The 26,480-nt window shown below is 40.9% G+C and overlaps 1 protein-coding gene across 4 annotated transcripts in view; it reads right to left on the bottom strand.

Annotated features, from left to right (window-relative positions):
• ptprua (protein tyrosine phosphatase receptor type Ua) overlaps window positions 1–26,480 on the bottom strand; it is a 187,139-nt gene that overhangs the window by 55,271 nt on the left and 105,388 nt on the right. For all 4 annotated transcript variants that reach the window (XM_062410447.1, XM_062410446.1, XM_062410445.1 and 1 more), the window contains exons 5-10: window positions 22,719–22,834; window positions 15,537–15,708; window positions 12,946–13,239; window positions 8,004–8,324; window positions 4,893–5,002; window positions 1,861–2,062 (exon numbers count right to left, since the gene is read on the bottom strand). In XM_062410447.1, coding sequence (XP_062266431.1) covers window positions 1,861–2,062; window positions 4,893–5,002; window positions 8,004–8,324; window positions 12,946–13,239; window positions 15,537–15,708; window positions 22,719–22,834 — 1,215 coding nt within the window. The remainder of the gene's footprint in view (window positions 1–1,860; window positions 2,063–4,892; window positions 5,003–8,003; window positions 8,325–12,945; window positions 13,240–15,536; window positions 15,709–22,718; window positions 22,835–26,480) is intronic.

Below are 26,480 nucleotides of genomic sequence, written 5' to 3' on the forward strand. Positions count from 1 at the left end.
CTTCTATGCACATGTCACACTCGAATGCAATTTTCTATAAACAGTACTTGACTGTCTGTTTAGCAGCTGTGACCTAATTGATCAGACAGACGGGCAGAACAAACATCAGCTTTCTGGGGCGGCATATAGACCACCAGGTAGAGCTGCCTGCCCAACGAGGCAAGGCATCAACCCGCAGAGGCCCGGGTTTGATTCCTCCCCCACTCTCTTTCTGTCTCCCTTTGACAAGCTTACTCTGTCATATCCATTTAAGGCAATAAATGCTCCCAAAACAACACACAAAAATATAATGCACTTTGTATTGACTTGATAAATACTTAATGAAAAAAAGAAGAAACAAAATAGATTTTCTTCCACTCAAATAGTACTATGTACATAGAAGTATGTGTTGAATCCACAATAGCATGGCTCTTAGTTATCGAGTTCCTGTGGAGCCAAGCACAGCCACTGCTATTACACCTCGACGCGAGATATCCAAGGTCAAATAGGCTGCTGCTTCTTTAAATGGCTTAAATACACTGCAGCAATTAGTGAGTAATGTTGAAAACATAAGAAGCGCCCAATTCAATGAGGTTTGTTTGTACACAAACACAGACACAAGGTTCTTCAGACAAATTGGAATGAAATTGTATTCTTTTCCTTCCTAAAACAAGTAATCTGAACATCCTGACACCCTTATCTATAGCTTTGAATGTATACATGTGATCATCTGCTAATACATACAGAGCAGGTACCTAAACTAATACACCTGTCCAAGATAATAAATCATGCCATTTAAATCTAAACCCTTTCTGCGCATGATCTACTCTCTTATTAATAAATAGTGTGCAATACGGCAACCACAGTGTGATTAATTGTTAACAGCAGTTGACAATTAGTCATCTGTTTGAGGCACAACCCACAGGCTCAATCTGTGTACCCATATATCTCAGTATTTATTATAATGAAACCTATGAACTGTTTGGAATATAGGACAAAATGTTGAATGTCCCAACATCTGAAGGTCCTCTGCACAATATATGGAGGTAAATGAGGTTCAATCCAGAGTCAGTCAAACCTTAAGTATGACTTAACAAGAGGCTCTGTATTCCTCATTCTAACACAGGCAACAGGCTGATATTTCCCCTCAAACACGTAGCCTCAAATTATAACTTTTATTCCCTCCTAATATGACTATATTATTTATAATCCCTGATTTTCTTTCCCCTTTCAGTTGCCGTAACGCTCTGCCGTACAATCTCAACCCTCCGAGAAACTAAACTCACAATGACTTGGCAACTTGGGGGAACATAAAGCTTGCAGATCTCCATTTGTAGAAAACTGTGTTGCACATTCCCAGCGGGCCCATTTTCAAGTCTAATCGCAAGATCCATCGCGCCAACCTTTTCACCCCACATGCACTGCTTCTTTAATGTCTGAACTTCTGCGTCGCCTTTGAATAATAAACAGACTCCAGTGTTTGTTGGCTGAACAAAGCCAGTCCATTTCCACTGTTAACTTCAATTTGAGTCTGCATCAAACAATGGTAATGAAGGTCTAAAAGCAGTTTGGCTGCAGGAAAATTAAGATAATTTGAATAATCTAAAAGTAATTTAATCATGAGCTCTTCAAAAGGAGGGGAATACAAGTCATTACTTCTTTGTTATAGTCTCTAAATGCTTTGAGTGGCAACATGTTGTCGGGGAAAAACAAGACTTTTGGATTTCTTTGAAGTGTAGTCGCCATAACTTAATTCTGTTTTAGAAAAATACATTATAAACTGTGGTGTCCACACAATACTTTGACCCTATTCAACTCAAACTCTACACAGGCATGATTAAACCAAGCACAACAACTACAGCTGTCAGCACAAGGCCTCACCAGAGATGTTGGTGGTGATCTCGGTGAGCGCTGTCTGGCCAAACCCTTTGGTGGTGCGGGCGCGGACTGATACCAGGTAGGTGGTCCCAGGATGCAGGCCAGAGAACATGTGGTATGTCTCGTTCCTCAGCTTGGACACTGTACGGCGGGGACCCGGCACATTAATGCCCGGGTCTGACGACTCGATGCTCTGGTAGCTGATCTGGGAACAGGGAAAAAGATGCCACTGGATTAAAACCAACGTGCTCTCGCTGACAAATTACATGCTGATCACTGAACATAACATACAGCTGTGGTTGATAGGAATGCTGTTAGTTCTGTATTTAGATAAAGTTTAGACCGGTTGGTGGCAGTAGACCAAAATTCAAAAAAAGTCACAATTCATCCCGAGGAACGAATAATATGTGAACGAAATTTCAAACAGAGTCAAAATATTTCTCTTAAAAATGCAAACCTCAAGGTGGCTAAATATCGAGCTTCACCAAAGAACCATAGAATTCATTATTTTGGAAAAATCTATCTGTAAAAATCAATCTGGTACGTTCTGATATTTCCAAGCTGTGAGAGGAAAGGTTGTTATATCAGCACAGTTGCCAGGATTCACCCTCTGGGGATCACGAATATGTACGAAACCCCACGGCAATATTAGTTAAAATATTTCAGTCTGGAGCATGTTGGAATTTGGTAAATGTAAGTATTCCCCAATAAACCATACTTAGGGCAGAACAAATCTCACTGTATAAAACAGATAGAGCAGATAGAGGATCTGTGATATGCTCTACAAAGTGTAATTTTATTATTCACACTTCCTGAAAGATTGAATTTTGATGGCACCTTATTCAAAGACTCTCTCACGAGGAAACACCTCCATTAATCTTAGTACTACAGCAAAGAGATGTCTGCTCTGATCTAATTAATCTTAGGCTGCAGTTAGCTGCTGGTAATCAGACTCAGGTACATTCGCTGTAATATTCGTCTTCCGCAGCTCTGTTGGCCTGATTTTACACGGTTTTCTGGATAAGTTGTTAAAGTAAAAGTGGATAAACACAACAGTGACTGAAGATGACAAGTATGAATGAAGACCAGAGTGATGATGTTGTTTTTTGTTGCCAGTTGATGAATATGAGTCTGTAAATCAAGATTTGTAAAACTGAGGAAATCAACCGGGCTGGTTATAAAATGGCCCATTCTTCAAACTTGTGTCATGTCCTCTTTTAATTTTAACGTCTTGCTTTCAGGGTGGCGAGGTGGCTCACTTGGATGGACCCCAATGACCCTGAAGGGGTAATCATTATCTAAAATAGAGGAATAAATGGATGGGTGACATACTGTGTGCGTTATTGATTAATTCATAAAGGGACTGCAGGACATGGCGTATGGAGGACAAGATGATTGCTCCGGGTAAATTAACTGCTCGCTTTTTTTATTATTTCTTAACTTTTCAATAAAGTAGCTCATTGTCATTCCCCCCGCACCCCCCATCCATCACCACATGTTGCAAACTATGTTACGGCTAATCAAAGTCATTTATGTGAATTTAATAAGTCCCCTTTTAACTTCAGATTTAAACTCATCACAGACATACTGTAATATTGAAGCGTTTCTATTGAAATACAAGCAGGGTAAAAATAAGTTGTGTCTTTACTTGTATTTGCGAATAGGTTTTCCAGGTAAGCTTATAAACAAAATGGAGACATACAAGGCACCTGATGCATCCTATTGTACATGTTGTGATGATAAACAAAAAATATATATAACAAATGCCCTATTTTGTTGAAATAAATATTAAAGATTTACTGAATTTGTTGTTTAACCCTGAAATATGGTCCAATGTCCCTCCAGACTCTAACGGTAAATGGTCTGTATTTATAAAGCACATTTCTAGTCCCGAAGACCCATTCACACACAAATGTGCATCCAGAGGCCGCTCATATTACATGAGGGGCCATTCAGGGTTCAGCCCCTTGCGTCAGGTCACTTTGAAATAAAGCTTTCTGATTGGAGGACGACCGCTCTACGCCTCAGCCACAGACGCCACTTTAACAATCCTTTGTGCTTTCAATAGTTTATTATGATACAACAGTTTTTTTTATATAACTTATAAACAAGGCTCACAGCAGAAAAACATCATTCTGTTCATAACAACATTTTAGCTGTTTATTGGCATTGAGGAGAATGTTGGTGTCCCTGTTGCTCATTTCGGAAAAGAAGCTCAGCTTTACTACCTGGGTGATTGGCCAATAGAAGTTTGGGAAATACTTCAAACCCATCATGCATGTAAAAGCAGTGTAATTTGTCAAGGTTGTGTAAGATGCAACGACAGCAACAGAAGTGGCCACAAAAACAAATATGAGGTGAAATATTCTCACCAGAATTGTGAGGCTCGATCATTGATTTGAAAACTCCTCTGTTGTTCATGCCCTATTTAAAATCCTGTGCTACAGTGATTCGCTTGGTGTGTCCCCCTAGTTCCTCATTTTCCAGTCCTTTGCTTATGAATGCAATCTGGCGACTGTGTGTTAAGCCATAGCGGGTCTTCACATCTACTTCAAGAAAGCAGCTCCAAAACCAATGTTACAAAGGTCCATGGTTAATAAGGGGCCATCAATAATTAATTAGAAACATTTAAAGTTGCCCCCTAGTGGAGGTATCTCTTAGGCAAATTGTTAATTAGAATGGCTGTCCCCCATGTAATTACAGCCTGAAGTCTATGCCTGAGCTTCATTACCATATGAATATGTACAGTAAATCCCATGAACTATGAAAAGCGGGTCCTCCCCGCTCTAGAGGCTGAGGCTCATGTATGCCATGAGCATTTTGGGCAAGAGAGAGGGAAAACAAGCCTGGGGAGAATTAAGGAGGGGGAAGTCGATGCAGAGGTGACTTCTCCTGGATCTAAGTCCTTTTAGTGAGGGAGGATGACTAATATAGATATTGGCAATAACATCCTACACCTGTGTGGGATTAGTGTGGGATTCAAAGGCGTATATTCTGGGTTGAAGATTTTGTGCACGGCTAACAAGGCAACCTACCTCGTACTGCGTGATGAGACCATTGGGCTCAATGGGCTCCTCCCACTTCAGGAAGATCATGTCATCGAGCGGGGTGAAGGTCAGGGACTCCGGAGCGATGCCGCCGGGAACTGCAGCAAGAAAAGAAAAGAAAAAACCTTCTCAGAAACAAACACTTTGCTCCAGTCTCAAGTTAATGGACTCTTGTCCAGGCATGCCAAGGGGTGAAAAACACCTCTGACAGAACGAAAAAGCACCAGGGCCAGGGAGGGACTGGAGGTGATGGGAAGAAACTGTAGACCAGCTTGTTCCCAGCCCTCAGGATGAATTGAGATTCCGGCTTCTACTGTCTGATAACAGAGCACCGTGTCTTGGAGGATGACAGTCGATTTTTCTTCTGTAGCACCTCACTGAAAAACAAACAGCAAAGTAATCCAACCTGTGAACTGCCTGCGCACCTCTCTGCATTTTTTGGCCTAATGAGATGCATCTTATTATAAGAGGACAGCTAGGTTTTGAGCGCCTGCAGTGCAGGACACTTTACCAAGTGCCGAGAATGAATAATGAGTCCCTGTTGGGCTGTTGGCTCTCATGCCTTCTGGTAACACTCGCTGTTAACATGTCATGAAATGAGAAATAAAACTCTCTAAATCTGAGAGAGTCATTTTAAATAACAAGTTACTGTATATGATAATTCTATGCAGGAACGTGGAAAAGTTCTATCGATAGGATGTGAAGTAGCCGAGAGTGCTTTCTCTGTTTCGATGGAAGTAACTGAAGTTGGGATGGATAATGAGAGATTTTAGAAGATGTCCGTCTGATATAATTCCAAAATAAACCTGGCTGCATCTATATTGATTGAATCATATTTCCATGATAACATGTAGATACACTCAGCAAGATGCAGAAAATGAAAGCTCAGGCAGAATGATGTCCTCAACAGAGTCATGTCTTACATAATGCACCACTAACACCTTCACATGTTCCCTCTCTGTTGAAGGAGCTTAATCATGGAATTCAATGTAAGTATTGACTGCTTCTAATAGAAGTGTCGCGTAAAAAGAAAACAAAAGATCCAATTTGCTCACTTTTAAAGGCCACGTAATTGCATCCTGGCCTTTATTTTAATAGGCAGGTCATAATTTGTTTCAGATAAAACCAGAAAAACAACAGCAGCAATCATCCCTGGTGATTGAGCTAAACTCAATGGCAGTAAATCATAGCGTATGGTGATGACATCATGCTGGTTTGATTCAAGCCAGAATCAATATATTTGAATAAACCCAGCTTTTGTAACTCTACTTTTTTTATATTGAAAAATAGTGGGTGGAAATTACTTACTAAACATTTGAAAAGTTGAAGGAAAAAATTTGAATGCATAATTTAGATTTAATTACAAAATCTGTGACCGACAGGTTTACGTCCATATAAGTCATCTCGAAGTCCACACCCTCAGTTTTTTCTTTTTTCAATGTCAGACTGGCAGCCTTTAGATGGCGACTCAAGTGATGTAAGAGTGAATCTGATCTTTCCAGTGTAAATTATAATTGGAATATAACAGTTATATTCAATGTATTGTGATAATAACATAACTCTGGACAATGATTTCTATTTCATCCATGTCCTACAACGGTAATAGCTCATTTAAAACAAATTATCCAAATTCACAATGTATTTCTTCTCAGTTTGCTCCACTGGGACGGTCAGACTCAAAAACCTGTGTTTGTATTTTACTCTTTCTCCGCCACTGTTGTTTACCTTCGTTTTAAAATTAAAGTTTCCCAACCTGCAGTGTTCCTTTTTTACAACCTGCTTGACCTTCTGACTGCTCTTGCTTCTCGCACTCGCAGGTTTCAGTTCAGTGAAGTCCCTGTGTCCAGCTTTCACCGACTAACTTGACCCAGGTTGAATTTTACTTGAACATTTCCAGAGAGCATTCCGGTGACTTTGACTCTTTTATTGTCCTGAAATAGTTTGCCTGCTCTCTCACATTGACAGTGTGTGTGTGTGTGTGGGGGGGGGGTGTGGAGTTGTTGTAGGAGACAATATCAAACTTCTACGGCTTGTCTGTCTGCATCAGAAGCTGAGATAGAGGCAGGCAGAGGATCCGCGAGGAAAATCCGGCTGTATCCATGAATCCCTGACAGCCGAATCTTCCTCCGCCAAGCAGCGGGGACACAGTGTAAGCAAAGCGCTACAACGGTGTTTGATTGTTGAGCCCAATAGGAAACAGGCAGGAGGAACTGTCACCGGCTGAGGTTCAATTACGGTAGTTGTGAAGGTGATGGCGGCTCTCCGTGAGACAGGAGGATTGGGGACTGTCAGGCTGTCAGACTCGTTTTTCACCGGCCCAAAAGCGAAACTTTCCCCCCGACACTCAAATATCAAGTGTGGAGGGAAACAACCAGAACTCGTTTTTTTTCTTTTTCTCTCTTTTTAACTTGTCACAGTCAAATCTGATGAATAAAATCAAAACAAAAAAAAACGACATTCATGTTATTCCATTTATGTAAATGCATTTCCTTAAGGCCCCAGAGCTGCGATTAGTAGGTATAGTTAATTAAGTGCACTTTGTTTCCATATCTCCTTCACTACTCGGTATTTTCAAGTGTTGAAGGTAAAACAATATTGCATCTTTTAGCAGCTACTAGAATGCATTATAAGATGCAATTAAAAAATCCTGTCAGTTTCATACCATGGCTGTCATTTGAGCTCACGCTCTTCACCGGGTCAAGAATATCCCTGAGTGGCGTTCAATTACATTACAAAGGTCCCGCGTATTATATATAACAATAAGTGTATGACCTCCTGGACTTGCACTCTCTGTTAATTTGCATTAGAATGAGTCTATACTGCTGACGTACACAAGAAAATGTTAATACCAAGATAAGCAAAACCATTTCCCTGTAATGCTACAGGCCACAGCCCGATTACTGCTCCACTGGTCCCCATTTAAAAGACTGATCTTTCGTTTAGTTAGGCTCATCCAGCTTATACTTTGTGAGTCAATATTTGTGTTTTTTCCGCTGGTGCTGGATGACTAAAGGCATGTATTTGTGTAAGCAGTACACAACAATTATCTGTGCATGAAGGAACATCTAAAGATAGAGTAAAGCAAAACCGCCCACTCACTGTCTTCTTCGGTCTGGAAAGTGACCTCTCTGCTCTCCTTCTTTCCTTCAGGGTTGGCCAGCGCCAACCGGACGTGGACGGAGCGGAAGGGCGGCAGGTCCCTCAGAGTGAAGTGAGACGTGTTGCGATCCACCGACAGGCACTCTCTGACGGTGGCGTTGTTCCCACCGCTGCCTCCTGTTGGCATGGAGTAGCGGTAGCACAGGGACAAAGTGTAGGTGTGACAACGCGTGAGGTTGTAGCCAAGGTGCTCCCACTGGAGGGCCAGCTGCCGCGGCTGGATCTCTGTGGCCGTCAGACCCCGCAGGGCACGCATGGGTTCTGGGATGGGCAGAAAGCAGAAGTTATATCAATACAGGGCAAACAGGGAGCTCATATTTAACCAAAAGCATCAGAGAAGTAATATGATGAGAAATAAACGTTTAGTTTTAGTGCTATATACCACGTAGTGTTTATGTACGAAGACCATGAGATCTGGTCAATTATATCGAGCCAATTATAAATGATATGGTTTAAAACGGAAATCACTTGGGGACAGTGGAACAAGTTGTGAACAGGTTTTAAATAATTTGTTGTCTTTGTAATTCTGTTTTGATCCCTGCCTGAAGAAATATCTGTATTTAGCTACTAAATCATAGTCCAACACGATGATCAACACCTCGTCACTATAACTTTATCTATCTTCTTTGTGCTGAGTAGGTAGTGTAGTGAACAGTGGGTTTCTCAGAGCTTACTCATTGAAAACAACTGCCTGCTGCTGGCAGTGAGGCACGTGACAGAATGAACCTAAACACTATGGTAGCAAAGAGCTACAACATGATTTAAGACCTTACACACAGATGAAGCAAGTAAGGTTCATATTTACATGTGACCTGAACCATGTAATCGTCAACATAACTTGTGGGTATATTTGAAATGTTTTTTAATGTATCTGTTAATCATGGCAAGTTGATCCACGAGTTGAAGTTAGAAGCCCCGGTGAAACAGTGCAAGAGATGGATGCTTGGACTGGTGCGGTGTCTGCACTTATGTAAGTAATCCACTGGTAGACTGGGACTCAAACCACCTCCACTGGTCGTGAGCCTAGACCCAAATAGCTCACAGATGAAAGTGGTCAAAACTAATATCGTTTTCAGGGGGGTCACATGCTCTTCCTGAGGTGCAGGGTATGGATATCCACATATCCACAGAGCCACTGTTCCTTAACAGTGAATATCGAGCCTTCTGAAGTGCTTCAGACTAATCTGGGTGTTTCCCTGGGGAAGTAATCTGGCCACCTCCAATTGGCAGGAGCCCCAAAGGCAGACCAAAGCATGCTGGAGGGACCAAATATCCTACGAGAACAAATGTCTGACCATTTTACTGCCGCTACCCCATGGACATCGATAAACTCAATAGCCTACATAGCCTCTAGTCGGAGGCTATGGAGTTTCTTCTTGCTGCACAATTTTGTGATTTATGCTGACAAGTGTATTTTTACTGAAAAGTCTCCGGTACAGCTTTAAAGAGGAATGCTGATAAGAAGAGGAAGAAGGAGACGGCAACAGTTAAAAGCTTGGAAAAAACTACATCTCATTGGAACATTTTACCTCCTTTCCCAGAAAATTATATTTAACTGAACGATGCCTTATTACTGCTGTCATGTGTGAACCCTGTGAATACACATGCCTGTGTCCCTGTCATGCAGAATGTCCAGTTTCAAGCACACAGGAGGGGGGGGGGGGTAATTTCGGCCCCATAGCCTGGCCTGCACTGCTTAGACACAAGACAAACCAAGATGAGGGCGAATCCTTCATTACAGCATGGACAGGCAGTGCAGAGTTGCTCGGGGGGAACTGGACAGGGAAAAGAAATAGCTCTGGCCCTGCTGCATCACTAAACATAGATCGGAGCTGCTACGTTTATTAACGAGGCAATGTCATAGAGGAGACATCATTTCAGAGGGGACAGAGATGAGACGCAGAAGGAAGTCTTTTAGAAGTCCTTGCTGATTTGAAACATGTTTGCTCTTCCCCAAAGGGTTCGACAGGCATAGTCGGGGTGATTTGTGTTTTCACCGCTGACACCGATGCGAGCTCAAGTCTTTTCAGAGAACAGAGTCAATCAATCATACAATAACAAGGCAATTTAAAAAAAACTGCATCATACCGGTCGTGTCAAAGGTGCTTGAGAATAAGTCAGTGTGATCCTGCTTTTCCTTTTTTTTTTAACAATGTCCGCCGCGAATAGCAGTCTAATCCAGCTAAAACCAGGCCAGCCACCAGAGGCCCGCTGACTGAGTGCTCAGTTTCTGCTCCAGACACCATTACTCATCATTACAGCAGCACCGCAGCGGGCTCTGTCCTGTCCTCTCCACCCTCCAGTCCTCCACCAGTCCTGCCCCACGCTGACATTCAGCTCGATTAGCCTAATCAGAGGGATTAGCCAGAGGCAGAGGGGGCGAAGGAGGGATGGGGGGAGTCCGGACAAGAGATGAGCCGGGGAAGAGGGAAAGATGAATGAGGGAGCGTCCCCATGGGTCTGCACATTTCTTCTCATCCTTCTCATCTTTAACAGCTGCCTCAGTGAGCTGCCACCGAGGCCTGTCCCTCCCGCCAGGAGCGATGCTGGAATTATGATGGACTATCAGCGAACACCCTCATACTTACCACTGAAACCACATGACTTTGACTGCTGACACTTGTTCTACAGAAAGGGTTTCTGCGCGTTATGTCGGATGTCAGTGCATTCCAGCATTTATATTAATTTATCGTATGTGATATAAGTGTTGCTACATGGGAGCGTTGGCAAAAACAACAAATATATGTGTTTTAAGAAGTCTGCTAATGGAATCATTATTTACAACCAGGTACCGGTAGATTTCCTGCTGATTTCCGTGGCGATGTGGGGTGTTGCTGCTGTTGGTGTTGGATCTATTATTGTTCTCTCTCTTTCTCTCTCTCTCAGTAACTCCTGGTGTTACGGAGGAAAAGCACAGCCATACGTGCCTCTGCTCAGCTGACTAATCACTTTTCAGGCACAGAACCCTTAAATTCTCATTTTGCAAAAGAATCTTTGGAAGAGTTGAGAAAGCCTTTTTTTATATCTATTTTAAGAATATCTAGGCCTGCAGGGGGCTTGGCAGTACACAGTGAACACAACCGATTTTCAGCAGGAACTCCTACAAACAACAAATCGTTCCGCCAGAACAGGACGCTGCAATCATGTAAAGTCTTACACGGAGTACCTTTCAGGAGAAGCGCAGGAGGCCGTAAAGCTAGGGTACTAGAGTGGCACGTCCGCATTCCCAGCGTTCGTTTGCCATCTGAACCGGGCCTCTGTGTTGCTGAAGCAAACCCAGAACAGCTCTATACGTCTACAGTCCTCTGCACCAGTTTAGTAATGACTGTCCAAAAAGCAGGAGTCTCACTGTTAACTAAAATGGTTTCCTGTGACACATTAGGAAGACGGACTTCGGAGTTTTGTGACACGGGGCTCCTGCAGTCTGATGCCATCTCCCCCGGGATAGAGCTTCAGATCTGAGCAGTGGGAGTAGACAGGGGGTGGGCGAGTGGAAGACACTGACAAGAGTGGATCAAACAGCGGTGCAGGTGACAGGGGTGTCATGCCGTCTACTTGACAGAGCGATGGGGGGGCCTTTTTCCACCAGATGACTCACACTGCGGCTAAAATGCAGATGAGAGGTAGCGGGAGGACCCTGCCCTCTGCACACAAGTCATTACTAAGAAGATAAGAACCTTAATACTTCACAAACTCCTGAATTAGAAATATCTCTCCAACAGCCAGGTTCACATGTAGCGTTTCAACCATGAATCTTCACACATCATGTGTTGCTTTTCACAGATTTTGCACAATCCTTGTCTTGCATGTAAATGACTGTAGATGAAAGCATGCCGCAATTCTACACAGAGATATGTGTTTTTATTAGAGGTAAACCCAGGACAAGCAGACACCTTCCTTCACGCACCTAACGTGCTGCGAAGACAACAAACACCTTTTGTTCTCAGTGCTTGTAGGCAACACAACAAGTGGTGCGTCAAAACAGTTTGATGCGGCCCCCAGCTGCAGCTCAGACGTCAGGTGAGTCTCGGAGCATCAGAGGCAGGAGCAGACTGTGAAAACATTGTTTCCTGTACGTGTGAACTGCAGGAGGAAGCAGGTGGTCTTCTGTATGTTGTTCTGCGCGTCTGTTCACCGCCGTCATAATAACTCATCAAAAGTTGAACTACACTTTCTATTTAGGGCTGAGGCGCTTTCTCTGATATTGAGTGAGTCAAGTGTGATTTATTGTGGAGATAAATCACAGTGCAGCTGGTTAACAAACAATTAAGTAATTGACAAATAAATTCATGCATAATAACAAAATCATGAATCAGTAAAGAACTGAAAAACAATCATTTTGCAATTTTGATTACACATTTAGCTCTCTGCTCAGTTTATAATTCCTTCTTTGACGGACTTGTGGAAACTCTGTGTCTCTGTATTTAAGAAAATCGGGGCTAGCAAGTTATTTGCCGTCATAGCCACCGCTTTTCAACACACAAATAGGAATATTTGAATGGAAATGTTTGTTCTAAGACTATAGGAAGAATCTTTGGCAGTGACGACAAAGACTGTAGCAGTGATAACTACACATTAAGCAGCACTTGAGCACAGTGCTGCTTTGGGATAAATACTTACAACAGAGGAGTATGTTCAGTAACTAAGGTAGCTCTTAGTGCAAAGGGTGGAGCTTAGTATGTATAAAACTAAAACTGTAGACTTCCCAGTGTTAGTTTTCTCCTCTCCTGCCTTTTTCACCAGTCTATAATGTGAAAAAATCGGTTAAACTCTCGCCTGCCGAGGTTTACCCCAACCACTGAGAGGATTTCTGCTGCCAGAGCAGAGTCCTTGCATTTGCCTCACTGCCATGGAGGATGATTCAATGCCTGGTCCGACTCACCTGCACACTTGGTCCTGCTGATCAGAGGCGGCCCTGGTGCTCCGGTGCCCCCCTCCCCAGGCCGAGTGAGCAGGACACTGATGCGGTACTCTGTGTCGGGCTCCAAATGCCAAACCTTATAGGTAAGCGAGCCCACACCATGAGTCTCGGTGAGCGTGGACTGGCTGGCTCGATACTGGATTTCCCGCCGGATGACTGGTCCATCCCCCACGATGGAGTTGGTGTTGAGCTGGATGATGAGATAGGTAGGCCCTGCCCGCAGGAGCTGAGGGGGTGCAATCGGTGTCGGGGGCACTGCAATAAAGATCATGTCAAGAATGTCATATTTAATGTATAATCCTATGAGAATAAAGTATTTGGCACTGTTTATAAGATGTAATACCCCGTAACAGAATGAAAATCTGTCCTTGAACACTGATGAAAAACAATCAAACTGCCATTTTCAGCAGAAAACAACCACATCATGGGCAAAGGAGAAGTCAAGGATTCCTGTCATGGACTGTCTCTTTTTTGTTTTATAGTTTCAATAACATTATTTCTGCTCCGGTAGAGCAAAGAGTCATAAAGGTCTTTTAATTACATCAGGACTATGAGCGACAGAGAGAGAGAGAGAGAGAGAGAGAGAGAGAGAGAGAGAGAGAGAGAGAGAGAGAGAGAGAGAGAGAGAGAGAGAGAGAGAGAGAGAGAGAGAGAGAGACTCTTGAATATTTCAAAGTGTCAGTGATCTCAATGACGTTGACTAAAAGCTCATTTGGATGCATCGTTGCAAAACTATTTTCTCTCTCCCTCTCTTTTTTGTTTACACAAAACAGAAAATAAAACATAAGTGAACAAAATAAATGTTTGTCCAATTTTAATCAGCTTTATCATTCGTTGAGTATTTCTCTGCAGGATCTTGAGCTACAGCGGCACATGGAGTCACAGTCGACAACAAGACTTCTCCAGCTGCCTAGAGTTGCTGCTTGTTTGACAGGAAACAGTTTTATAGTGTCCATTTATATACAGTGTTTTATTTAAAGTTTTGGTATCAATAAAGAGAATGGTATTATTGTAAGAGCCAAAAACGAACCAGTATAGTTGTATTTCTCTCTCACACTTTTCTCTGGCACTGGTTCAGGCTGTTCTGAGTCGTCTGTTAGCCTCTCCTCTGATTGGCTGACTGCTTTCACATTGACTAATGGCTAGGATAAGCACATGTAACAGTCTGTAGTCTCCTACTGATTCATTTTATCATCTCCCTTGGTGAACGCTCTGGACTTACACAAACTAGCATGTGGTGTTCCTCAAGGCTCCTGTGTTTACTCTATTTACAATCATTAGAAAATCTCGTAAGAAATCAAAAAGCTTCAATTTATCATCTATTAACAGTCGGCCTAATGACAAAGTGGCTCGATGCATTTATCATATCTTACTTTGGATGTCACATAATTTATTGCATTTCTGCAAATATAGGACTCAGAGTAAAGGTCCAGGGAGAGAAACAGAGCATTAACTTAAAATCACTGACAAAATAAACCCTTTTTCAACACCCTGATTTAAATTTAAATCTCTTATCAGTCATCTTACTAATACTACTTTATATCGCATAAGAAATAATGCTAACAGGCATGCTTTTATCACTGTCATGTATGATTACTGTAACAATTTCTCCTCTGGTCTTACAAAGAAAGATAAACAAGCAGTGTGTTGATGAACCAAGACCAGAATGAGTCCACATATCTAACCTGTCAGATAGATACAAATATCCTTTTATTGGTGTTAAACTCCCTCAATAAACTAGCTCCAGAATACTTGTCTGACATGCTTTTAACATCTGCTCCCTGTAGATCACTTTTGTCCTCTGACACTGGCCTTTTTAGTTGTTCCCAGGGTGAGGATAATGAAATACAGAGAAACAGCAGTTAGTGTTTATTGTCTGCGCCTCTGCAACAGCCGGCAACAGGAGCCAAGGGCATCATAATCTTTCAAAGGAATCTTAAACATACTATTTTTAGCTTAGCAAACCCTTAATGCTTTTTAATGTACTTTATCAATTATATTATAAGTATTATCTTTACATTTTGATTTAACTTAATTTGAATTTTCCCTGATTTTCTTATGGATCCTTTATTTTTGTATTTTTATTGAACCAGTGGTGCTGTGTGTCATTTGTATGTACACAGTCTGTTGTGTGTCCACTGCCGATGGCGCAGCTGCTGGTAGATCTACTGTCTTTCCTTCAATACAAGTCGGAAATGTCCTAAACTACATGCCAGGACACTACGGTATAAAGACTTGCCTCTTCCGGTCTGTCGATAACAATCAAAGCCCCGTTAGAACAAATGAATGGATCCAGAAAGTGAAACACTGGAGTGCCTTTATTAATATGAATGAGCTGAATAATAATTATACATAATATTAGGATAGTTAGAGTCAGTCAAACTTAGTTGGAACAGATCAATTGTTGTTACTTTACTGATTGCATGGACAAACTAGCAACTAAGAAATTATGTTATATCTATGTAAATAAGTACTCTGAAACAACACAAGGGAATATTTCCCAAAATGTTGAACTGATTCTTTGTGCTGAATGTTTCCTAAGTGTAGCTCACCTCTGACAATGAGTTCTCCGAAGTTGGAGACGGCGGCACCTTTGGGTGACAGGGTGACGCAGCGATAGAGATCCTGCTCCCCACGTTGTGCCTCCACCTGGAAAGTCGCCATCAGCCTCTTGTGGCTCAGCCGTGACAGCAGAGACGTGTCCAGCACCACGCCATTTCTCCGCTAACAACCAGAACACAGAGAGAGAAATAAGCACATCAGAAATGGGCACACCAGCATGACCACATGTTCACCTGAAGTCTATTCAGGTGATTAAATATGGGTGGCAGGCTGAGTAGCAGACAGGAAGACAAAGGAGGGCTGGAATTAGCCACATGGGAGGGCAAGATAATAAGTACGTGATAAATGTCAGCAGGAACAATAGTGTTTTTTCCTCGCCGAGGCTGGTGACAGAGGCCTGCCGGGTTGTTGTTTCCAGCACAGGGGCTCGAGCCGACATATCCTCATCTCTTGCCATGATAATGTGTCAGTGCTCCAGGCACACTGGCAATTGGCTCAACCAGTGGAAGAGGAAATCAGAAGACAACACTCCCAATATTCCAGGTGCAAGCTTCAGTATACGCAGCCTCCTCACAGAATAAGCAGATTATCATGTAAAGTAAGTGGGTTTGACATCCGCATGTCTGCTTTGGTTTAGTAGGATGTGGGGGGGGGCAATGCTGTTAAAAAATATGAAATGAGAAGTAGTGCTGCCTACAGGGAAAGATCAGAGCTAATTTTTTTGTAAAGCTTGTTTCCTAGTTTTTTATATTTTGGTTTGAAAGAACTATTGAAGTAGATATTTTTTATAAATAAAATAAACCTTCGGGTTCCAGTGCAGATAAATGTGCCTATTTGCCAGACCTGCTGTCACTCTTGTCTGGCAGCGAGCTCAGCATCATTTTGTAGTTAAGAATTGGTGCAATAGGTCATTATCGTTTGGACAGGTTAATGTTAAAGGTCCGAAAGGCACCAAAGCAAGATTCTGTAAGTTCACATTCCTTGATTAACACTGACATAACATGTGGGGTTCCTCAAGGCTCCAATCCCGGACCTGTGTTGCTTCTATTTGGTGTCATAGGAATACACCATATTACAATGAACGTGGAATTCATTTCTATGCAGCGGATGGAACACTGATTCATTGTGATCCAGTGACATTAGCCCTATTGACAAACTTGGTTGATGCATTGATCAAATCAACTTTTGTATGTCACATCATTTCTTGAAGTTGAACAAAGATAAGACTGAGGTTTTAAATATCAGATCAGAAGTCCAGAGAGAGAAACCGAACACTACTTTATAATCATCAGAGCAAAAAATGGACCATGCTTCTGGACCACCTTAGAAAACAAATATGAAATTAGATGAACTGGAAAGATACTGCCGCCTATGGCAACAGATTAGAGCAAATTTTACATTTAGCTTTGGTATCAATAAAATCTCCTCTTTCATATAACCTCAGAGGACTTTAAAAAAGAAATTCCTAGTTTTTTGTTGGCAACACTTTTTTGGTTTGAAGCAAATATTCAAAGTAGAGCTCGCACATTTTAATTTATTTTTTAAACAAAATCCACCTGTAGGTCTTTAGTGAAAATACATGCTGCTCTTTGCCAAGCCTGCTGTCTCTCTTGTCTGGCAGCCAGCCCTGCATCATGTTGTAATTAGAGTAATTCAGGTTTCGACTCAAGGATCAAGTAATGCTAATGGTCTGAAAGGTATCTGAGATAGTTTTCTGCAACTCACAGGCCACAGGGCAGCGGAGGAAATATGAAGCAAATTGATTAAGGCACATTATGCTAACAATTTGTGTGGACTACTTAAATAGAATAAAGAGTGTAGACTGGTCCAGAGAGGACCTCCATGGCGCCAAGGAGATGAAAGAGAAAGCAGCAATTAGCAGACTCAGTGTGATCAAACAGGCGCTGAACAACAAATGGAGGAACAGAAAGCTGTAATGGTTTGTGATATATCTCTATGTTCTGCTGATACCAAGTGTGTGTGTGTTTGTGGGTTTTTACCTTAATGAGAAAAGGAGGGAGGAGTTGAAATGCAGAGCTGACTAAGGCAGAGAAGTTCACTATCAAATTACAAAATACAAGCCTTGCATTGTTTAGTTGCATCTCTCTATGTGGGAGTGGGAGTGTGTGTTGCCCTGTCAACACATTTCCAAGCTGCGAAATCTGCTTAAAAAAATAATAAAAATGTCTTATTCACATGCTGATGATCTTCAAAGGCTTCAGTTCAGAGAGGGGAGAAGGGGGTGTGAAATAGAATCAGGCAGAAACACAAGGGATGGATCACCAAGTATACTGAGATCTCATTTGCAAAGGGCCTTCTCCCTGTTGCCATCATTTCAAGAGCACTTAGATGAGCGGGCTTCAAGGCCAGAGGAAGAGTGGAGACATTCAGGGATGGATTTTTGAAGACTAATATTAGCTCATAGTAAAACTAGGGGAAAATGTTTTTCCGTTGCTGCATTCGAGAAATTACTTAAGGGGCTTGAGTAAACTTAATGGCATCACAATCAAGAAGCTAGAAAAGCAGAGACGCGTGCCTAATAATCCTCCAAACCCTCAAATAACTAATTTCCACACAAAATCGGAACCATTAAAAGACACACTCTGAGTCACAAAGTCACTGCATTATTTAAACACATTAAGAATTATTAATGGCATTAGTCACTTAAGATGATGGCTCCCATTTTCTTTATCAACAACAACTATGAAGTTAATCACAAGTTCAGACAAGGAGATTCTAGCTCTTTGTCAACACACTTCAGTGTCTGGATATAAACAGAGATTTAAGCCCCAATTTCTACTGGTGAAAAAACCCACAAACATCTGGCTTTTGTCTGCACTGGGGATGGATACAATCTGCATTCACTCAAATGAGTTAGCGGTAAACACAGGTTTTAATCACCTCTGGGTACGATGGGCAGTGATTTTAACGTGACATATGGGTCAGTTCGCTAATTTGACAAGACGCCGAGGAAAGAGAGCTCCTCAGTTGTTGGTGCCTCCTGACGTCGAGAGATATCAAACACAAAGGCAAATTTGGTTAAGTGTGTTGTTTAAGTTTAAAGTTTTAAAGATTTACTTGTGTCATACTGCCATAAAGTTGAGAGAGTTGGAAAAATCCTGACTTGTCATCCCCTTGTAAACCATATCCTAGACTTCTCATGGTGCAAAACAGTAACGTTTTTCTTCAGGCCCTGTATCTTGTAAATGTGTACATTTACGCTGGCTTGTGCTGGTTTTCAATTAACAAAATAGCATGTACAAGCCGTAGAGAAGAAAAATGTGTCCCTTCAAATATTATTTCAAAGTAGATAAAGCTCTGAGTTCCTGATCTCTGATTTTGACAAAATGTCCACAAAACAGCCAAAGAAAATAAGACTAAGAATTGTTTTCTCAGCCACTGCTGTTATGTAAATATTGAGCAATTCCACACAGACTTTTTTAATGTACCAACTGAAAATTAAAATTTAAAAAAAAACCTTCATGATTGGTAAAATTATGCTCAGGTGTAAAATTATGTGGAAGTGTAAAACTAAAATGTCCCTTTATGTTTCTGTTGCCAGAAAGAAGATTCCCTTTAGGGTTCAGGCAGCTTCATGAGCCCCAGTTTGGCTGTTGTCACTGATTAGTAATCGGTGGTGGTGGTGGTGGGGGGGATTTGTGGACAAACTCACTGTATCCGTTATAGTGAACACACAGAGAGACTGAAATCGTCTACCACCGTGTTGATCTCCAGGAGCGCTCAGCTCAGCACTCCTTAGGGAATCGCCACAGACATGTTGCTGGTGCTTTCAGGAGGAGACTCAGTTCTGTCCCGGGTACTTCCCTTTCCAATCACCTACTTGAATAACAAGAGTAGTGAAAAGAGCGCGTGTAACCTTCATTTAATGTTGTGTTTTAACAGTCCTCATTACATTAACAGTTGGAATAACTGTAATTTAAAGTTTTGTTGCTTTCGTTGGACGTTAGAAATGTCATCAACACGCCATATCGCTCGCAGTTAGTCCTCCTGATAATCCCCTGCTCTGTTCTCACATTGGCTCATGTGGATTTCAAGGTTTTATAGATAGGAAAAGCTTTGGAATCGGAAAATCGCACACACAACAGAGTTTTAGGAAGGCTTCACTTTTTCATCTTGAAACCTTGGCTCTCCGTGTGACCATGGCAACTACAGGCAAGGGAAACATTCCAGGAGTTGATTTTCCCGGTAGCTTATCTGAGTTATGAAAAATGACACACCTCCTCTCTGGCAGAGAAGAGGGCAATGAGGAGAAACAGAGCTGCAGAAACATCTACAACATCTGCATATCCGCTCCAGTACAATGAACCCAGCTTATTGTCATAGTTCTTTTATTTACTACCATTCCCTTTGTTTTAAGTTAGCAACCTCCTCTGTTAAGCTGTGTAATGAAGTTACAGTGTAGCAGCAGCCAGTGGTGTACAGGTAGCTGTGTGCCATGGCCGTAGTGTTGCACTGCCGCTGATTCAAAGTGCACAAAAACAGCTTCAAGCCAACACAGTGTTTTTACAGGGAACACAGCTTTTGTTTAATGAGACATCTAAGATATAACGAAGGTGGCAAGGACACATGCCTCCAGCTTCCAGCTTCCTACTCCACTGATTCTACGGGTGTAAGACATTCAGTCTGTTCCATTATAGAATAGTATAATGTCATTATCTGCACGATTTAATTTAATAAATATATATGGACAAAACACTGACATTGTTTATTTCAGAGATAGAGAACGCATAACATTTGGCTGTGGATCCAGGACATTTTCCTCACATTCTTTAATGTGCGGGATACAATATTTTCCAACAATTTTTCCAGGGGATGATTCATGGATTTTTTTTAAATATGGTACATTAAAGGAACAGATATCTAGGATTTTATGAAATTTGGTGAAGGGAGTATTGGGCCTTGTGGAGACATTCACCCTACTGAGAGTCATTAGTTTTGTCCTATATTATATAAAAGATAGATATTTTTGGTGAATAACACAAGATCTAGGAAAGCACTTAATATATATATTTGAACATAATAGATATATGGAGACTCCTGAATTGTCTCCTGTTATTCTGGAATAAATTATTTTTGTGTCAGCAGAACTCATCTCTAATGTATGAGGCTGGCATTGCAGGACTCAAAGTTTTGACATTTTTGGAGGACCAAATCTTTATTAATTTGATATGAACCAAATTTCTGCCAACTCTTCAGCCTTCAAGGCATTTAGATGCATATGACAGCAGTCTTAAGAGTGCTATAACTATTAAGAAACCATTATGTCCTATATTTGAAAAACCTCCATGGATGAGTGTCGAGCATATTATTTACAGTCTAGAGTCATAATCTGTTCATCCGACCCTTCACTGGTATCAGTATTTAAACATCTAAGAGCACATACTTCATCTGGTGAATACATGTTTTGAGGAGAAGAAATATAGGAATACAGCCGACTCCTTGTCACAATGTTTCACTTAAACCAGACACGCTTGAAGGTGATTTGCAGCTCAGGGGAAAGGGTTAATTAAAATATGTCACCTTTATAAAGGAAAGGTTCTAATGACGTTTGAGGACATCCCCATATATCATCCAGAACATTCATTTAAATAGCGGCAAATGACGAGTTTTTATCTGGAACACAGTCAATGGTAATTCCTGCACTTCCTCATCCCTAAAAAAAATTATTATCCATAGTGCAAAAGTCATATTTTTTGGTATATTTATATATCGTTGATTTAGGTTTTCTAATGAAAACCTAAATATCCAAACTTGACACAGGGCAGATTTAAAAGAGGTGCTTCAAATATTACTAATTGCATCACAGCCTGCTAGGGCACTAAGCCACAAGCAGCCGGCACTAATTTGAAGTTACTACAAAATAATTGGTAGATGTGGATTTATGAAACCGCTGTCAAATTAAATAAATAACCCTATTAAAGCAGAATGAGGCTCAGGCAACATTCATGCATTGTATTTTAAGGTTTAACCAGTGGCGGGAGGTGAGCAGTACAACATGACCTGATAATTGATTCTGCATGTGAATATTTCACCAGACCCAACAAGTCTCAATTTGAGAATCAAAGAATTCCACTGTATTGATTTAGGTATATTGCATGCAGGCATATGAAAGACTGAAATGAACGGGAAGTACTTTCAAACCTAAGAGAAACTCAATGGCAAAACTACAATTGGTGCTTGAATCAAAAATATGGTGAACAGTATGTCAATAAAGTGAATAACATAATAAACTTTGAAACATGCCATTGATGTTTATGAGATAATATGGAAACCATGTCATGATTGTATACAATACAGAGGGAATTAAATAACACAACATTTGAATATAAATACAATGGTGGAAACTGTTTGCTGTATGGGTTTGTCAATAAAGACGTGGCTTAAAAAGAATGGGGGATAACCCTCTGATTGGTTTAGTGCATGTTACACCCCAAACACCACCATGATCATTTTAAGAGAGTAATTACAACTCGTTCAAACCGCTCCTACTGCTGTGAGCTTTTGGTCTCCCATTAAACCAGAAAAGTGGATTTGGACATGCCCTATATGAACTAGATCCATCTGCTCAGATTGTTGAATTAGAGCCCCATAACTCATCTTGTTGGTTTCATAAAATGTTTGCCACGTGTCATGGTGCTTGACGTCGTCCATGCAAATGCGTGTTCATGATGAGAGTATGAACGCAGAGAAACTGATTCTGACAAACCTGGTCGTGTTCAGTGCAGTACTAGTACAACCTTTTTGTCTATGGCTTGTCTCACTGCTTGGTGGTAATTAGCACCTGAAGGTTTGGAGGTACATGATATCTGCTGACAGGAGCATTCTCATGAACTTTGAAATTAGCTACTGTCCAAAAAGCTCATGAAATCAGCAGCTTGACTGACACTTTGATGGGAGTATGTCCAGCAGCCGTTCATGTGGATGTAACTGCTGTGAGCTGTCCTGGATCAGCATCAGAACTGTCAGCTAAATGCCAAACGTGTAAAACACCTGTCTATTTCCCCTTTGTGCTGCTTCTTCATTCTGCGCTTGCCAGCCCTCCTCTGTCATACAGGTGTTGACACGTGGGCTTGGCCGTTCAAGCAAAGCTAATGAATATAAAAGCCAACAAACCAAATAAAACCCCCTCGCGTGCAAAATCTCATTCTCACCTCCAGGAGGAACGGGTCACTCTCAGAAACTTTGCCCGTGGCGACGCACTGGAACGAGGCGTTCTGCCCGGCGTTCACCTCCACGTCACCCAGCCGAGAGAAATGTGGCACCTTGTCTGTAGGGAGGACACAGGGGGACACAAGCCATGATTCATGCTGCACATCTGGAGCTGAGCATCACTGTCTTAATATATGTAATACACAGATGTGATGCTAATTTATTCAGTGCCTGTACATACACTAGCTAGATACACCCTCACACACATGCATAAATGCACAGTGTATATATGCAGTCATGTATGAACATATGAGCATGTGAACATTTATTATATATTTACAGCATGTACATACCCTGCCAAAACATTCTCCTAAACAAGCCACTAAACCTGTAACAATTACCCTGCCATACACACATACACACACACAAACAAACACAGTATTCGTTTGACAAAGTTGCCTGGAATCACAAGACAAAGTTTGAACCTCTGAATCTACAATCTGAATTTATTTGAGAATACAAGCAAATCCATATTCCTTCTTCATGACAGATGAAGAAAATGCATTTAACATTCTTCATAATATAAATTAATTATATATGAAATTGTTGATGCTGAAATGTGTAACAGGGCTGACTTTAACCGAATGACTCCACTGATGATTACTGTTTGCTGAGATAAACAAATGCACAAGCAATGTGACATGTATATTATCAAATGGCACACTCCCCTACAGTCATACTTGTCACAGCCAATATACAGAAAGCCCCTGTTGTTTACTATAATGTAGGCAGTGCGATGACATTAAAGGGCCATTGTAGGTATAAGAAAGAAAAACATTTTATTGGTGCTGGGGATTATATTGCAAGAAAAGTACGATTATAAAACATACATTTAAGATTATAAAGAAATACATCTCCGAGGAAAAGTACTGCTCCTATCCCTCATCCCACAACTGCTACATACAGTAGGACCTCTGTTCATAAAAACCTCCATTGGACACTTTAAAAGGGACATAGAGTTAAACTAGATTTTAAAAAGTTGTTTTCCAAATACTTGAATTATGGCGTTCAAAAAGTCATGTAATCATTACGGAGCCTTCGTTTCTCCTCTTGTCTGATTCTGTGCTTGTCTGTTCTTATTTCTGGCTCTGTTGCCAGATGGTCACCATTTTCAGCACGGCGCAGATCAGTAAGAAAGTGGCACAACACAGTCAAAGATGTATATTTCAAGTATGTGCATTCCTCGTTAATACGTCGTCTCACATATGGTTTTCGTTTTAGCATCTCACTGCTATTAGGAAGCCAGAACGCCAGCATATGTTTGTAATAGAACTAGTTTTTTTTCATTCATCATTAAAAGGAGACTTATTCTTAAAAAATGTGGTATTACAAAATTGGCAAAATTATAACAACAAGTGTCTCAAAGCAATTTAAACTATTTCTCACGGCCAATATGTTGACTACTCTTAACTAAGAACATAAGGGGTTGCCTCCATTTTATTCATGAGTCCCAGTAATACAACAAGACCAGCATCCTGGAACTAAAGCACCTAAAAGGAACTTCAGCTGCCATTGATGTTTTTCATAATTCACACCCCCTGCTATGACAACCACTGCTTTGGAACTGGCTTTACTGTTAAGAAAGCTATAAAGCCTCAGGTGGTAACTGTAAGAACATAACTATCTTTTAGGCACCTTTTCTAAAGTGCTGCTGTGGAGGTTCAAATTATTACCTGGGTTATAACGTGTGGTTGTCGTCACAGTATATGTTTGACTTTTAAAGTTACATTTTGATTCATTTGAAAGTTGGCAACTCTCTATCATCAAAAGTGGCACATGACATACAAAATGGTACTACCTATCATTTCATGTGTTTATTACAAAAGCTGAACTGAATAAAGTGTCAAAGGGTATTAACCTTGTTTATTTTTGACAACAGTTAATGGGAATTATATTTTACATGGTCTGTATTTATATAGACTAGTAATTGTACTAGTCTTGATGACCACTCAAAGTGATTTACAGTACACTTATTTGTACAAACACACATTCTTACAGAGCATCTATGAGCAGCACGTTGGGGTTCAGTGTCTTGCCCATTTAAACTAATATGTAATATCGCATTTCCCCACCAAACACTAAACAGAGTCCAGTGCTCTCAGCACATTTAAATGTATACTTGGCGGACAGGTGTCTGAAACAGTACAAGCTTGAAACAATATAACAATTACCAACATTATTCACATAATTGCAAATATAAGTAGAGCAGCAAAAGCATGATTGAAGTTTTAAAGAGCTACAGTTTAAATAAAGGCAGTTTTATATTTACGGTAAGAAATCTTAAATAAACACAACCTTAACTCCCGTCTTACGTAATTTGAATGCAAAGCTGACTAGCTGTGATGACCACCCGCCACTTCTGTGAAAATATCGTTAGCTGTCAAGTGTCAACTCAGTTTCTCCACTGGATCATCTTTATTTATTATTCAATCAAATAAACACTTAGCATGCAAACAGAGCATTTCGTGTTTTGCCGTAAACATGAAGCATACAATCTACATTTTACTCATCAAAAGGCGAAGCAACAGTATTAACAGTTACTGAGAGAATTATATTTCCAAAGCCCAGTAGTGTTGATGTGCGGCCTGTCAGTTCTTAATTAATACCACAACACACAAACAGAGGCAAGGTAATTTGAATCTCGAAGGTATTCCGACTGTCAGAGAAGTCGGTTCTTTGAATTAGTAATGCTGCCTCTCATTCTCGTAACAGGAGAGATTGATCTTGACTGAAACGCGTGTTCAGAATAAAGACATGGACTCCAGTGGAAAACAACACAAATGTCAAGTCAGTGTGAATGCAAACGGAATAGCAGTTGGCTTTGGGTTGAATCTCTCCTAAGGGGGCAAACCATTATCCTTTTTGTCTATGGGGAAATTGATGTCAGCTTAACCAATGGTTATTTGCATCTTTGTGTGAGTGAGTGAATGTAAACCTAAGTGTGCATGTGTATGTGTTTGTGAGTGTGTGTTTGGTTGTTTTCAAGGGTTTTTAAGGGTGACTGCTCTTGCAGCTACACCGGCTGACAAAAATAATTGTGCATGTTTACATTTACACATCTGCAGTTTGTATGAGCAGATGAGTGTGTATAGGTGTTGTATACACACACATTTTGCCTCATGTATATATATATATATGTGACCAAGAACCCATCACTAACTCTAACAGGGTTTCAGCTGTCATTTCCTGATTTGGGAGAACCTGCCAGAAGGACGGCCTATCAGGAGCTTAGAGGTGTGCCCAAGTGTGAAATTTGCCCAAGAAGATTTGAGGCTTTTATAAACTACTGAATTTAGGGTCTTAGTATTTTTGGGGGAATTTTAATATATATTTTTTAATTACAATAAATTCCCAAGGGTCCAAGAGGCACTTTTTTGTACAAGGGCAAGGCCTGGATCATATACCGAGGGATAGAGTGACAATTTGTTACCCTTGAGGTGATGTGGGTTAAAATAAATTAAAAAAAATTCTAATTTCCTACAATTTTTCTCCTATTGAGGATTTGAGGATTTATAGCCTACAGCCAGACACATTTTTTCCTTCAGCTAGAATAGAAAATCTGAATTTCTTAAGCTCATAAATATCCAGTATATTATATCATTCATATATATTTGACCCCAGGTTTACAGCTTCAAAAGAATATTGTCTGTTTGACAGAAGGCTAATGTGGATTGACACTCATTCTTGTCCGGCCTTTAGTAAAT

This window comes from Platichthys flesus, chromosome 17 (genome assembly GCF_949316205.1).
Source record: "Platichthys flesus chromosome 17, fPlaFle2.1, whole genome shotgun sequence".
NCBI classification, from domain to species: Eukaryota; Metazoa; Chordata; class Actinopteri; order Pleuronectiformes; family Pleuronectidae; genus Platichthys; species Platichthys flesus.